This window comes from Notothenia coriiceps, unplaced genomic scaffold (assembly GCF_000735185.1).
Source record: "Notothenia coriiceps isolate Sejong01 unplaced genomic scaffold, NC01 NC01_scaffold00021395, whole genome shotgun sequence".
NCBI lineage: Eukaryota > Metazoa > Chordata > Actinopteri > Perciformes > Nototheniidae > Notothenia > Notothenia coriiceps.
In genome coordinates, this window is record NW_011354096.1 from 9,945 (window position 1) to 26,419 (window position 16,475).

General features: G+C 41.5%; 1 protein-coding gene across 1 annotated transcript in view; it reads left to right on the forward strand.

Annotated features, from left to right (window-relative positions):
• Positions 1–4,227: 4,227 nt before the first annotated feature.
• Positions 4,228–16,475, forward strand: part of LOC104953252 (consortin-like) — a gene marked incomplete at its 3' end in the record, with an annotated part of 15,413 nt that continues 3,165 nt past the window's right edge. The window contains exons 1-7 of the mRNA XM_010780171.1: positions 4,228–4,372; positions 7,070–7,158; positions 7,421–7,795; positions 10,619–11,223; positions 13,376–13,406; positions 15,573–15,659; positions 16,015–16,096. Of these exons, the coding sequence (XP_010778473.1) occupies positions 7,146–7,158; positions 7,421–7,795; positions 10,619–11,223; positions 13,376–13,406; positions 15,573–15,659; positions 16,015–16,096 (1,193 nt within the window). The remainder of the gene's footprint in view (positions 4,373–7,069; positions 7,159–7,420; positions 7,796–10,618; positions 11,224–13,375; positions 13,407–15,572; positions 15,660–16,014; positions 16,097–16,475) is intronic.

Genomic DNA, 16,475 nt, shown 5'->3' on the forward strand with positions numbered 1-16,475 from the left:
GTGAGCAGATGCTCCGGTCTCTCTCTCTCTGACCCTCGCAGCGAGCAGACGCTCCGTTCTCTCTCTCTCTGACCCTCGCAGTGAGCAGACGCTGCGGTCTCTCCCTTTCTGACCCTCGCAGTGAGCAGACACTCTGGTCTCTCTCTCTCCTGCAGTGAGCAGACGCTCGGTCTCTCTCTCTCTGACCCTCGCAGTGAGCAGATGCTCCGGTCTCTCCTCTCTGACCCTCGCAGCAAGCAGAGCTCCGGTCTCTCTCTCTCCGACCCTCGCAGCGAGCAGACGCTCAGGTCTCTCTCTCTGACCCTCGCTGTGAGCAGACGCTCCGGTCTCTCTCTCTGGAAAAAATAATTAAAATAAACTTTGCTAGCCAAGCCGCCGGCCGCATCAAGCAGTTCAACCAGGGAACATACCGGGGCGCTCCGGACTCCGAGCGTTACTGCCGCATCTTCGCAGCACGCACATCCCTCTCTTGCCAATCATGCGGAGAACCCCCCCCACCCGGCCTCAGCATGCTTAGTCAGCACTCCACCATCTCAAACACCTCACTCACTTTCCTCTCCATCACGCAACGCCTCAGACTTTAACCGTCTATCACCCGCAGGGAGGCAGGATGGTGTGTAATAACTTCAATGAACGAGGCTGCTTTCTCTAACTGCCGCCTAATTCACATCTGCTCTTTCCGCGGCGTCGCTCATACCAGGAGCACCCGCCCCCACAACCCAACCTCAACGCTAACGTATTTTCCCTTTAGAGTGTAACGGAGGCCTGGTGCTGGGCAAACCGTGCGCGCATCATTCTAACTCCTCAAGGTAATGTTTAGTTGGATTTAGAAGTGAAGATGTAGTCATTCGTTCCGGGCACGTTATTTTCAAGCCACACGTTTCTGGTCCAGAAACACTTTCAGAACATCCCGCACATTTTGGGGGCATTCTCAGAACATTATTAGAGCCATTTCTCCCGCATCGGCGCAGCGTCCACAGAAGCTAGACCGGGCATCTCTTATCCAACCATCTAGGCCCTCGGCCGCTCGTCATCCCAAGCGTACCACGCTTACATCCGCAACAATCTAAACGACGTCAGACACGCACACGCTTAAGTCAGCTGCTTTAATCCGACTCTTTTGGGGGCCGTAATCAGCCCACGCAGATCATGCCGGAGACGGAACCCCCACTCTGAGTCTCCCACTGCACGGACCATAGCTCATCCTCCCAGATCATCCCTTCACCCCCCTCATATCATTCACATGTTACTTCAATAAACGTACAAACATCACACTGTTGTGGCGTGGTTCCTGCTAGTGAAATGAGGTTAAAATGTTAACATAGGTTCAGGAGCATGGCCACGCCTAAAACTCCCCTATTTATATCCGGCAAAACTTCCGGCCACTGCTCGTCTCCATCCTTTCAACCCACCCTCCCTCTCCCTTTCTACCCATACAGTTCCCCTTCCACATCACACCGAGCGATACATCCATCCATCCCTCCTTCCCTCCCTCCCCTCAACATCCCTACATCCCTCATCCCTACATCCCTCCATCCCTCATCCCTACATCCCTTCATCCCTCATCCCTCATCCCTCCATCCCTCATCCCTCATCCCTACATCCCTCCGTCCCTCATCCCTTCATCCCTCATCCCTTCATCCCTCATCCCTCATCCCTACATCCCTCATCCCTACATCCCTCCATCCCTCATCCCTTCATCCCTTCATCCCAACATCCTCTGCCCGTCACCATTTATATTTAAACGGTGCATGTTTATATACTGTGTATACTAACACCTTAATTCCAGGTATCGTCTGGGGGGCCCGTAATCAGCCCACGCAGATCATGCCGGAGACGGAACCCCCACTCTGAGTCTCCCACTGCACGGACCATAGCTCGTCCTCCCAGATCATCCCTTCACCCCCCTCATATCATTCACATGTTACTTCAATAAACGTACAAACATCACACTGTTGTGGCGTGGTTCCTGCTAGTGAAATAGCGTTGTATGTTCCTTCCAAACAACTCAACTTTGGTTTCATCTGTCCACAGAATAGTTTGCCAGTAGTGCTGTCCGACCCTCGCAGCGAGCAGACGCTCTGGTCTCTCTCTCTCCGACCCTCGCAGTGAGCAGATGCTTTTTTCTGGGACAGCAGTGGGCTTCCTCCATTTTATGACCAACTTATGCAGAAATCCAGGTAATTCCAAAGGGTTCACATACTTTTTCTTGCAACTGTAGATTAACATCAAAGGCTTATAACATGCCGGTGCGATATCACACCGGCATGTTATAACACCTCAACCCTCACATCAAAGGGCATACATCAGAGGCTAATTAGATTAGACAACAAAAGCTGTACTAGATGGGGACATATTGCACCTACACGCTATAACACATCACCCCTCACATGGGGGGTGTGACAGGAAGGGGCGACAGGGGGACGGGGGTGCGAGGGGACGGGGTGCAAGACAGGCTCACACACAATTTCAAAGAGACTGCCTTAATCAACACATAGATTAACATCAAAGGCTTATAACATGCCGGTGATATCCCACCTACACGCTATAACACCTCACCCCTCACATCAAAGGACAGACATCTAAGGCTAATTAGATTAGACAACAAAGTCGCTATTACAGGGGGGAATATCACACCTACGTGTGATAACACCTCACCCCTCACATCAAAGGTTATCACACCTACATGTGATAACACCTCGAACAAAGGGAGGCGGGATTTAGCTCATTAGCATAATTGGGGGCGTGACCACCTGTAACTTTGTATGCATACTAATGTGATTGAAACAGCATCAGTTATACTACTCATACTCATTGCTGCTAGGATTATACAGAGGCACACAGAACACAGAACAGTACCACATGTTTTTACTTCACAGACTCCCAGTTGTAATAGGCAGTGGTGATGGAAGATGGACACACATTGCCTCGAAGCACTCAGTGATGGCCTGGCAGTGCTGCTACACTGGCAATTGTTCTTATTCAAAGCTATTAAATATGCATCTATAGGTGCTTGTTCTATTTGGCCTAATTGCTTGACCTGACTATACAAGCTATGAATACAATAGCATGCAATGGCTGTGTTCAATTAACATCTAGATAATAATGCCAAATCTTGAAAGGCAGACTACAACACTAAGGCGAAACATTATATTGTTTTAGTTCTTAAAGCCACTGAACACTTTATCTCAAGTCTCTATACATGAGCCAACAATCCAAATTGGCCTCACATCTTTATATGAAGATGTATCATATTTTGTAGCTATTGATTGAGGTCAGGGTGGAAGTGGAGTGAGGAGACCTGGCAGATACCTCTTGGGCTTTTCTTATTTGAAGCTCAAACCAGTTAATCTCATTTCATCATTGTAAATGTCCCCTCTGTGGGACTAATAAAGGTATTCTGATTATATGCTTGTTTATCTCAGCGTGGAGGAGGCTGGATACCAAGGTCCCCTGAAACGGCAAGTTATCCTGTCTCTCAGAGTATGACCAGCTCCCTTGCAGAGGCATCTTATTCCAGATACTTGTAAAAGTGATGGAGGTAACGAGATATCTCGAGCTTTAATTTGTGGTTTAGCTCTCTCTTCACTCCCAAGGTCTGGTACCAAGGTCCATGGTGCCGGAGTTGCAAAACTGTCAGCTGCAGGTTGCAGCTATCATTCAAACAATTAATCTCCCACTTGTTCATGACCCTACCTGATCCCTCTAACTGTGTTAAAACATCCCAAATGAGCCACCTCACCTGTGAGTCACAGAGTAGAGCTTGGCTGCCTAATGTACTCCTGCAGGACACAGTAGAAGCTGGAGCACAGTTTTCACAGCAGTGTGCACAATATTGTCCATCTGTCATTTATCAAATATTCTACCGGTGAGTAAATATGGGTTCTGAATGAAAAGTGTTTCACTATTTGGTAGATTTGATTATTTGTCATTTTTAGACTAGGATTCAGATTTAAATGAGTCCACACACAGTATTTTATGATCTAAATTATTACATGTTTAAGCACTGCAAACAGCTGGCTTTGCAAACACCATAAAGTGGATATAAGTAATCTTAGAGAAAATGCACTAGATTAAATTGCTTGCATTATTGTTGATGCTTGTCCTGAAAATAAATCCACTGATCACTTTAATATGATGAATGGTACTGACAGAGTAAAAGCAGAAGATGGCGACAGTGCACCGTTCTCCCAGCAGCAGCAGTAGCAGCAGTAGCAGCAGCAGCAGCAGCAGAGGCCTGCTGACAGGAACGACCTACGGTGACGACCCCTGTCTGTCTGTCGGAAACACCTTCATTCAGTACAAGTACAACAACATCCCCAGCAAAGAGTCTGATGCCACAGCTGTTAACATTCAGCCATCCATTTCAGCCGTAAGTAATGGATTCACTGTTTGTGTGGTAGACCTTGTAGTGTACACTAGCTAATATTTAAAAGCGCATTTATGTAAATTAAATGGGTCTTTTTTTAGGTTTTCTCCGTGATATGATGGCCAGATGTGTTATCTATCGGCTAGCTTAGCGCTAACTAATTGCATGCCGTAGCGTTTTGTGTTGCTGTTTCGTTACGTGTTTATGGATAGTAGTTAGCTTTAATGTTAGCTTTAGCTGGTCAAAGGTTTTTACAATTTGATGAAACAGAACACTGTCAATAACGTTAAATCAACACTGCGCATGATCCGTAACGATAGCGACCAGGCTAATCTCCTGATGTTTCATCAAATTGTAAAAACCTTCGTAACATGCTAGCTCTACATCAAAACACTTAATAATGATTACACGTTAGTTAACCGTCGGTTCGCTAACAACCAGTTATTGGTAACAGTGTCATGGTGGAAATGACTGCTGTCACCTGAGTTTTTTTTTACTTCCTCGGGTCATCAAGGTAATGTTACCACAGCTTACATTAAATATATAAAGTTATAGACATATTTTAAAGTCAAACGCCCTGTGCACATTTTAAGTTGGCTTTAACGTTATGGACTTGCTGGCCTAAACTAGTGATCTAGCCAACAACTATGCCCCACCTCTTTAAATGACTAAATGCGCAATGACTGCAAATATCTTAGCCAACGTCTAATTTGCTATTTTTGCTAGATTTTAGAATAGAAAATACCTATTGTCTCATTTTTTCATGCAACATACTTATAGAGGTTTTTATTTGCAAGCGCTGCTATCAAAAAGGCTGCATTTGAAGCACAACATATACAGTCTAGACAGAGGTGTAAGAAATACTCAGATGTTTTACCTAAGTAAAATTAGGAATACTCCAGTCTGAAAATACTTTGTTAGAAGTAAAAGTCCTGCATACAAAATATTACAAAAAAGTACAAAAGTATTGTATCAAAATATACTTAAAGTTCCAAAAGTAAACTACTACTTATTGTTCGTAATGTTCCATTTTATAATCATATATATTTATTTACTGGAGTATTATAAATACATTAATGTGTTCATCACTGCTGGTAAATGTAAAGCTAATTTAATTACCCTATGTGCTGCGCCTCGAAATCTTAACCTTTCATTTTATATCATAGTTTATGTATTTGTTTATTTATATGTTGTAGGCCTATTAGTTTATAATGTGAATATGTAAAGTAACTATTGTTATTTTGTTGTATAAATGTAGTGGAGTAAAGAGTACAAAGTGTTGATTTACAGGGTGGCTTGGCCATCTTACAGTTCACCCCAGACTGGTTTGGTGACAGGACAGAGGGGGTTTGTGCTCTGTCTTGCTTTTGACACTTCAGTGATTAAACAAGGAAATGGAAAAACAAGTGAGTTTAGGTGTTTAAAACAAGTCTTTATGTAAACATAACCTGACATATAGCGTTAACCTATATTTCTGCCTGTCTGTAGCTCTGCTGTATGTTAGAAGTCTTTGCAGTGGCCTCTCACTGGACAGTGTCTGTTCCCTCCACCCTTTGTTTTGTTTGTCCCTTCTTCTGTCTTTCATTATTCATTGTCCCCCATGGAGTAGGGTGCAGAAAAAAGAGAGGAGAGGATGGACGGTTGTATAGACAGATGGCTCTGTGGGGGATGAATACACCCTTAAATCATAAAAAAACATGTGTGATGGGGACAGTAACACCTGTGTGTATAAACAGGAGGTTGTTGTTGCATCAGTCTTTAATATCACAGATGTTTGTCATGGGCAGGGACTGTTTTATCCTCCAGAGGACAATGAGAGCCTGGAGACAACAAGACAACACTCTCTTCTATTTGTATCTTAGAGCTATGTTCATAGCTAGAAAAGCAAACTTAGCTTCCTATTTTTATATTTATTCATAAAGCATTTATCCATAAGGTGTTGCCAGTCTCCTTAAAATGTATCTAATCTTATGCAACCTTAAGGCAAGATGATCCTAGAGTTTCTCATTTCAGTGTTAGTGTTAATAAACCAACATATTAATCTGTGGCACTTGTATGTGTTACAAATATATGTACTACATACGTGTTTTAATATGAACACAGGGAATCAATGTTGAGCAAGGTCTATTTGTCAAGGCTTTTTATTTCTAAATGTGTTTTGCTGAATGTTAAACAGGGTTACAAGCAGAACAATTTGCTTAGTGATACAGAAAACAAAAGAAAATATGCATTTAAGCTTTATTCTTGTGAGCAAGTACAGTAGATGCTGATTTTTCTTTGGATAGGTGAGAAAACTAAGTCTCTATTTAGTTGGTGGTATCCTAATCGTGAAGGACTTGTACACAGTGTTCAGTTGTTTGTTTTGTTGTATTTTCGTTTGTTATTTATAGTCAGGGCTGTATCTGGGCTGTAAAATTCCCATGTCAAATTACAGTGTACAACACATGTGTTTGTGGTATTACACTACAGTACAATGTGTTGTTGGTAGGACTTTATTCTGGAGTATTTAAAAAAAATAAAAAAAATCAGTTTAAGCCTTAGGGTTGGTTTGACAACTCGGGAATGATGCTAGACCTGTTTTGTATCTTTCCCTTTCTCACTCTCCCTGTCACCTGAGTAGAGTCTGACTTTATCTGTCTTTTCATGCCTTCTGTTATTGATATGCATCTGTTTTCTGTCTGGTTTTTCTTATCTCTGCAGGCTTGAAGAAGTGCTTGTGTAATAGGCGGCGTTGACCTTCATGCTGAAAGCTCAATCGTTTTGAGGGTGTTGCCCGATGGATCATGGTGGTGAGTGTCTACATTTCACTAAAGCGGAACACATAATATCATCTCGACATATGTAAGTAGTACAGCAACTTGAAAACCACAATATAAATACTAATATGATTGTTGGGAATGTTTTTTTTTTCTGTCCTCGGTTGCTTTGTCCCAAGTTGCAGCTGACCTGTTAATATGAAATCAACTTAAAGATATTCATAGGAGTTATATATATATATTTGTATTGATATTTATGGAATTAAGAAACACTGATCCTTTGTTTTATTTATAGGCCAGCTTGCGAGGGAGGACAGAGTAATGTCACAAGTTGAAGTGGGAGAGGTTGACCTCTGTGATAACCTTCCTAAATCTGAAGATCTCACTGCCCAAACTCGAAATCTCAACGAGACAAACACACTCGCACAGAGACAAAATGAAGAGGAAGGAGGGCTCATACAAAAAGCCTCAGTCAACAACAATGGGAAGGACGTGGAAGAGGAGCAGGGAAAGGCAGCATGCACAGAAAGAGGTAGAGAGGATGAGGAAGAAGACATTGATGAGGTGATGAAGGATGAAGAAGACGAGGAAGATTCAGAGGAATCAAGCTGTCTAATGCGCTGCCAGTCTCCAGACACTCCCATGACTGACTCCTCCTATTCAGAAACAGGTAAGGAACATACACACATGAATGAGAAAATCCTATCATATACAACCATAGACAAACACTTCCCACACAGTACAGACATCTTTGTTTCTCGGTAGTACATTTGTTGGCCATTTAGAGGCATTAGAAAACCACAACAAGCTTAGGGCTACACAGCTGGGCATTTTATTAATACCTAAGCCTGATTATAACGGGCACAGTTTTGTCAGAACATGAAACACAATTCACAGAACCACACACACACATAGCAGAAGATCTCAGAAATGTTGCAAAAGGAAACTAAAGGAACGGCTGAAAACAGCACCTCTCTCTGCTCTGTTGAGTTCCATTGGTGTTCTCCAGGTACACACACCTACTGTATGTTTCCTTATAGTGCTTACATCCTGGTTAATGAGTCGCCAAACAAGCAATTAGGTGTCTGGCAAGAGGCCTGTACTACGAATCCAGTTCAACATACCCTGGATATGTTAAGAGTTCTCTGGCTTAACTAACCCAAAACAAACGCGATCTCGCTAAGCGATCCTACGACGCTGGTTATCAACTCGGTAACTCAAGCCAGGGTTTCTCGGTCCGCTCACATGAAAGGGGCGGGGTTAGCAACATTTGATCAATCACAAACATGGACAAGCATACTGACAGCGCAGGGTCATACTTCCTGAATGAAAAGTAAAATATAATATTAGAAAAATATGAAGACGTTAAACTTTAAAACATCCATGACTTAAACACTTTATCCAGGACACAAGCAACATAGTTGCAGCTGCAAGGTGAATACAGCTGGCAAAAGAAAAAGTGTTTGAATACATTAACAGGTGTATGATATCACTGCCCCGTCTAAGACACGAGTGGATCTGACTTTAATTACATTTGAATAAAGTGTTTCGTCAACTTAATGTGTTGCTTAAAATAATACTTCTGCATACAGTATGTGACACTGAGTGTTGCATGGCCAGATACGGCTCAAGAAGCTGACTCGGATAAGGAAATATATGATGATATCATCAACGGCAGTTTTTCTGTATTTCCTCTATCCTGTAATATGACTTGATAGCTTTAAACTCCACACACTGAGCTCTCATTGGTCAGCAGGCGGTGCTTTCACTGAGTTGATCTCTTATCCTGGAACCTAACCTGACCTGCGTGTGGCCGATTGGCCCATGGATGTTACATTTTTACCTGCAGTGTTTTTAAATAGCAACAAGTCACTTTCTGTCTGATTCAGTAAAGTCAGTAAAACCATGTGCAGTGTACAGACAATCAAACCATCTGAAATAGTAAAAAGTGCAGTGTATATTAAAAAAACATTTGACACTTTCACAACTGTTGACTGAATATTAATGTATCAACAGTGCTTTGACAGAGTGCAGTGAAGAACAACACTCGGGTCAGGATCTGGATTACTCTCTGTTGGAAAGCTTTTTTATTTTGTCTTTTTTTTTTTGTAAGTGGTCAGCATTATGGATTGAGGTCAGGCTGACGGCAGTGATTAGGTCATTCTGATCACATGATGAGATTGAGGGAGTGAAACAAAGCAAATCAGATTTAAGGAGGCTGCTGGTAGAGATAGAGACGAAATGTATGAGAGGATTAGATGAGAAGAATGATTAAAAGACCAGAAAAGAAAAAAGGGATACACATATGTTTTCAAGCTTGCCAGACATGGTAATCAATAACACTGTTTTTCAAACCAAATAGTTTAATTTCCTGATTTTTACCTGTTTTCTTTACACACACACAAAATAAATAGTTGCTGTGTTGGTAAGCATTCAATTGTGCTCTAGGTCTCTCCAGTGATGCCGCATTTGGGACAAACAGTGTGTAAGCTATTGTGAAAATGTTAGCTTAACACAGTTCCCATAGTTACATGTGTATGTTAAGGAGGTTTGTATAATAAGGCCTGCTGGTAGTCATGAAACGTAATTGAGATACTTTTGTTGGTTAATGTGTGAAAGATATATCACATATTTCAATGAATTGGATAATAAAACTACATTTGATTTGATTTGATTCTACACTGGCTGTTAACCTCCCCAATCGGGTACAAAGAGTAATAATCTACTTGCAGTGTGGGTGTTTAAAGAAGGAGCAATGAGCCTGTAAGGACAGAGTGTGAAAGTTGTGTGTGCTCAGTTTTTTCTCTGTGGTTTCAAGTGCCCTATTCCATCAAAAGACTGGTATTAGCTTAGCTCAGAAATAGCCAACCCTTTGAAAAGCTATACAAACAGGAACTTAAAACACTAGATACAAAAATCAAGCATTCACTGCCCAATTCTAAAAAAACATCAGATTGTTTAAAAGCAGACTTGTGCTAGTTACACAGTCATCCATGACTAACCTCCGTAGCCTTTATCAACAGGTGTTGATCAACTATTTTGTTAATCAGTTCATCATTAAAGTTATTCTTCATGCAGAAATGTCAGAAAATGCAGTTTTCAGCCCCTAAAATATGGAGATGTTCTGCTTTCTTTGTAAATTAAGTTAAACTGTTGCTCCAATCTATCTTCCTTCACTTAAATAAAATAATCTGAAGTTTATCGATGTAAACCCTGTTCAAACATTTATTTAAAACCCAAAGTAACCCTCCGATACTTATAGAAGTTATACGTATAATAACAATTTGGTGAATTGGCAGCTGACATGATCTTCTTAATTTAGTTTCAAATATAATTGTCAGTATCAAATTGTTACAGCTTTTATACACCTGTGTCATCAGGAGTTTTAAACAGCCGTAAGCAAATTATCTTGTTGCAACACTTTCGCTGTGCCCCTAATTATTATTTCTCTAACTTTTCTCTCTGTTTGCTGCTGTCCTCTTTCCCTCTGTAGGCAGTCTGCTGGAGACTCCATATCCCTTCAGCCCTGGGACCAGTCCAGAGCCTACATCCCCTTTGGTGGTCAGTCCAGAGACCATCAGTGGAGTGGATCAGGGCCAGAGTGCTATCAAAGGGGACTCTCATAACTCTGAATCAGTTGCCTCCACTACAGGGTCCAATACACTGGCACCCACCTTCACCACGGGGCCTATTAATTCTACTGCACCTACTTTAACCTCAGGCACCTTCCCACCTGGGACTACATGTCTCACAGAAGCTGCAGACAGAATAGCAAAAAATACTGACTTCCCTACAGAACATCTTACCTCTGAGCCATTTACAGGAACTACTTGCACTACGAGGAATAATACTTCCATTGCTTCCACCCCTCTGAGTTCAACCACGGGACCCCTTAACACACGGCCTACGACTGCAGGCCCAGAATCCACTACCACCACAGGACCTTTGAGCTCCAGTTGGAAACACATTACCTCCACTCCAGTGCCCACTTGTCTGTCAGACTCCACCGGGCCTATTCTGAGCTCTGCACTGCTGAAGTCTCTGGAGGAGTTGGCACAAAGAGGAGATGACATCCGCCTTCCACAGTACCTTCACCAGGTAACCTCCCTGTTATATTCCTGCATATTAAGTCAAATACTTCAAGCTTATCACCACTCTTTCTGCCAGTCATTCACTTCAGAAGACTTTCTCCCCTTTAATGGTTTCTTTAAGTGTTATTTCTTGCTGTCTTTCAGTCATTTTAGTATCTGTAATGTTAGCTCTCTCGCACAGGTTATTAAATCACTGTTATCCAATCAACACTATAATCGTAGTGGCACTTTGAAGCCGAAGGCATGGGTGTCTTCAGCGTCTGTATTCTAATACAACAACAGATATGTACGCACTTAACCCTAGCACACTGCAAACCTGCATGACTGAACATGTACATTACAGGGTGTGTGAATATTTCAGTCAGTTTGATTTACACGTGCTTCCACCAGTCACACCTGAGCTACTCTTTCTTCCAGGCAAACAGGTGTGTGTCTGTGTGTGTGTGTGTTTGAGTGTGAGAAAGAGAGAGAGAGAGGGGGGGCAGGGGGGTCGTGGTAAGTATAAGGCCACATTCTCACAAAATCAGGTGATCTAACAGACTCAACTTTTTATAGAAACGCAACACAACGTCATGTTTAGGCCAGTCATTTAACCAGGGAGTGAGAGTGGGCAGTAAACAACCCCATATGTTTTGCTGCAGTAAACTTTAGTAGCACAAAAAAGTAAGGTTAAAAAATAAAAAGGCACTTTTCCCCACCTGCCCAGAAGTTGGTGTAACAGCTGACACTCCGTCTTTTCTTAACTAGCTGCCCGGAAATGAAGCTGCCCGTGCAGTTGGAAATGTCCAAATCATTTACAAGTACTAATGGACAACAATAGTACTGAAGTATGAAGTCTATTTGTAGTGTTTTTACAACATGACGTCACACAAATGGGCCATTTATTTACATTCCCACAATGTTGCACAACCCTGCTGACCGCCTAATGGTTTTTATTTGACGATAACAATGATAAGGAAAAGGAACTTTTCACTTTCATTGACTATAAAAAACAACATGTCCAGAACAAGTCGATTCTCAACTGTTTGCTGGTCTAATAAAAAAATATTATGATTTACTGGATTTATCTGGATGCTCTTAATGTGGCAAAAATATTTAAAATTGTTAGTTAAAAATGTTGAAAATATAATTAAAGCTCTACTTGCTGAATTTGACAGCACTCAAGGGAATTTAAATACCACTACTTTGAAAACAGTGAATATGATATGCTGAAGTTATGCTCACCTCTAGAGATCAGGTGTAAAAAATGTAACTGAGTGTTGCTTTTTTAGATTAAGATTTATTTAAAACAAAAAAGCTGAATGAGGAACATTAGGTAATTTTAAATGGGTTTACTTTTCATATATATTTATTTTGCATTTTCTTAGTGTAGGTTGTCACAGTTTCTAAGGGGGAAACCCTGGATCATCAAATTGAATCACGTCAGTACAGTAGACTATAAAGGTCATTCAGTCGTCACCACCCCCCTCATTAAAATGCGAGAGCCTTTTGTGCCCTCCTTTCCTCTCTCTCTCTCTCCCTCTCTTTTTCCCTCTCTCTTTCTCTCCCTCTCTCTCTCTCCCCCTCTCTCTCTCCCTCTCTCGCCCTCTCTCTCTCCCTCTCTCTCCCCCTCTCTCTCTCCCTCTCTCTCTCCCCCTCTCTCTCCCTCTCTCTGCTTCTCTCACATACACACACTTCTCTTGTTCTAAGATCAGCTGAGCAGCATGAACACGACACTTGCTGAAGAGAGGTAGAGTGTCTACGACGGTCTCTCGTCTTTCCGTCTTGCCTTTCACTCTCACTCTCATTTTCTCTCTGTCTCTCCTGAATGCTAGGAAGTTTCTTAACCATGTTTTTGTGTCAAAGTTAATGATTATAGAACTCCTTTCAGCAGCAGAACAGTTACAGCTCTGGACAGATTGATGTTTCTGATGTATGTTCTTTATTGGTGTTCTTTTTACATATTTTCTTGTTCTTTATCAGACCAACCTTTTCTCTGACTGATTTTGACTCATGTATCACGTTCAAAGGCCACTTTTGGATGAATGGTTTTAGTCTGGTTTGAACCTTTATTGTGACATATTTTTTCTGATAGCTTTTGTTACAAACTGAATGGGTAAAAGCCTAAAAAATATATTACAATCACGCACGTTATCAAATGTCTCTTTCTCTCTCTGCAGATTGCCGAGACCTTTGTCTTTCACAAAGACTGTATCCTTATCACTATGTGTCTGTGTCTGTGTGTATTGCGGTTGGTTGCTCTACTCTGTTTTTATTCATGTGTTTTTCTTAGGCTAACTTCTTCTTGTCTATGTTTTATAATCAGTTTTTTACACACACTGGATTTAGAGCTGTAGAATTTGGGGTAACTTGTCGCACTCATTTCAGTGGATTATTTGATGCCTCACTGACTTCAAAAAGTGAGCTTAATAAGAGATCAAAAGACATTTGACAGAGAAGAAAAGAGCAGAAAATAACTGAACAGAGAGACGAGGAGGCATGACAGTAACAGAATAGATAAGGAGAACCTAGAGAGGGGTAATTATTACATAAGGTGAAACAGAGTGAGAGGAAAAGCACCGGTAGCTGAGCTGGCTTCTACAAAATGAACAGAGGCTCACACGAGAAGAGAAAGAAGACACAGAGGGAAGATACTCAGATTAAACATGAAGGGAAAGAAAACCACATCATGTTGCCAAAACAATGATGAAAGATTGCAGCATTTACAGGTATTTCCCAAGTAAATAATGATTATCAACATAGAGATTCATTTAAAGATGCTAATTAGCTGATCTTTTTAGCTGCAAATCAAAAGGTTCGTTGTTTCTGAACCAAAGAACCTATTGATCTTCACCTACAGTGCATACTCACAACCTTATAGCATACCTGCCAACTCTACCGATTTGGGCGGTAGTCTACCGCTTTTGACATGTTTCTACCGCCTACCAACTTAGCTGGCTTTCCCTACCGATTTTCAATCTTCCCAAACTATAACAAATAAAAATGACACTCCATAGACACTGGACTCGACTTTTGGTGGACACCGTTTGCAGTGTGTCTGTGATCGCATCATACAAACAGTCCTCTGTGTTTCTGAAAGAGAAACAACGTGCAGAGGAAGGGCAGCGTTACCCCCGACGAAGCATTTGAGTCCTGCAGGATTTCCCCGTTAATATCAGTGTCTCGAAAACACATGTTGGCGACTGAAAGACATCCAGTGTTTGGTCTTTTCCGGAAGCATCCTACAGTGTCTCAACTGAAAGAGGACCACAAACACACACAACATATAATACAATTTAGAGATTTGGGGATATTTATCTCCCATTCTTTCACTTTTTCTGACATTTTCAACACCAAACATGTCGTTAATGTCTCTGTTTAGTGAACTACGGCAATCTGAAAGCCTGTACATTATTTATATCACATGTTATCAGTAGAAAAATGTAAGAAATTACTTTTTTAATGCAGTATTTTCTGATTTATGGCGCAACACTAAGATATTTCGCTCTGTGCAAACCTTTGACTCTAATATGTCATCAACATGAAACAAGAATATGAACCAATGTTCACCCAAGAGTTCTACATCCTGACACATCCTTCATCTACACTGTCTCAACTGAAAGAGGACCAGAAACACATTCAAAATATAATAAAATGTGGAGACTTTGGGATATTTATCTCCCATTCTTTTACTTTTCGGGCATTTTACAGACCAGACTATGTCGTTGATACCAAACTACCACTTTTTCTGAAAAATGCATAAAATGATGCAATATATGTTAAATACATGGTTTATACATGTCATTACTGGGGTTCCATTTCTTCTGATTACCTCATTTGGGCGTGCACATTTGCCGCGCGCAAACCTACCTCTTTTGGATTTGGAAAGGTTGGCATGTATGCCGCCTTATAGACTCTTATATAAATAACACTTGCAGTCAATGAAAAAGCGGAAGAGAGGAATAAAGGAAGGAGAGTGTGCATGGGAAAGGATTGGAAGCTTTGACTGATTTAATAAGAGGAAAGAGACAAAGTGGGATGGAGGAAACGATAAGAGTCACAGGAGAGCTAGCGTAGCTATGTCATGCATGTATAGAGGGTTACTTGGGGAGAGGGAGAGAAAGCATCTAGCCATGTCAAAGAAGGATTGTGTTCTGCCGGCTCATATCCATAAACATGAGCGACTGCATCCTGGAGAGCTTTCTTCCTCTGTCTCTTTTGGCCCGACTCTATTTCTGCCTCCGTCTCTCTTCGTCCTCCTATTTTGTCTGTCTCACTTCTTTTTGACTTTTACCTGAGGCAACCCGTTCCCTGAGTCGTGTGTGTGTGTCTGCATTTGTGTGTGTTTTTATGAGTTTCTTAACCTGTGATGTTCAGACCAGCGGGCATTATGGTGCATTCAACTAGAGAGACTCTATCACCAGAGAGTATTGGACAACTTGAATGCACTCCAAGGGCAGTGGGGTAAGAACCATGCACACACAGCAAACATGGGCCAGATGCATGTACTGTGTAAGTACAACCCTAATATACATGTTTGTCTGTTTAACAAAATACTTATACATTATAATAGAAATGTATGTTTCTAAAACTAATATATAAGCATAAAACGATTCAACTGTATGACTGCAGCCTCTGTGTCTCGTACATGGGATCCTCATAATATAGTTCTATTGATCGTATCATTACATTCCATAAGATGTGGACCTACATTACGTTCATAATTGTATTGCCTACAGGAGAGCATGCTCTTGTCTTCCTCGTAGCTGTAACAATGCTTTTACCTGCCTGTGTCTCTCTGTGTGTCTCCATCTTCTAGAGAGTCAGTGTAGAAGTTCTTCCTCCGACCTGGAAACCCACCATCTGGACACTCTTACAAACATCTGCCAGACACACAGTCGGTCAGTTGGCATACATGTTTGTGTTTGTACTCTTTCAGGGCTTTAAATGAATGAAAATATATCATTTGCACATTATTTACAGCTCTATATGCAGCAGTTACTTTCACTATGAGATGCTGAACAAAGCAACTTCACTTAGCACCTTATAACCTGTTATATCTCTGCTACTTTGTGAAAATATAAATGTGTCGCCTTTTTTTTAAACTCTACTTCCTAAACCTCTGTAAGAGTTAAACAGATACTTCATGGTTTGTGATGTTCTCCCCTTACTATAGCTAGGAGTCCATATTCAAGTTATTACCCAAATGTAACTCTTTCGTGTGTGTGTGTGTGTGTGTGTGTGTGTGTGTGTGGGTGTGTGGGTGTGTGTGTGTGTGTG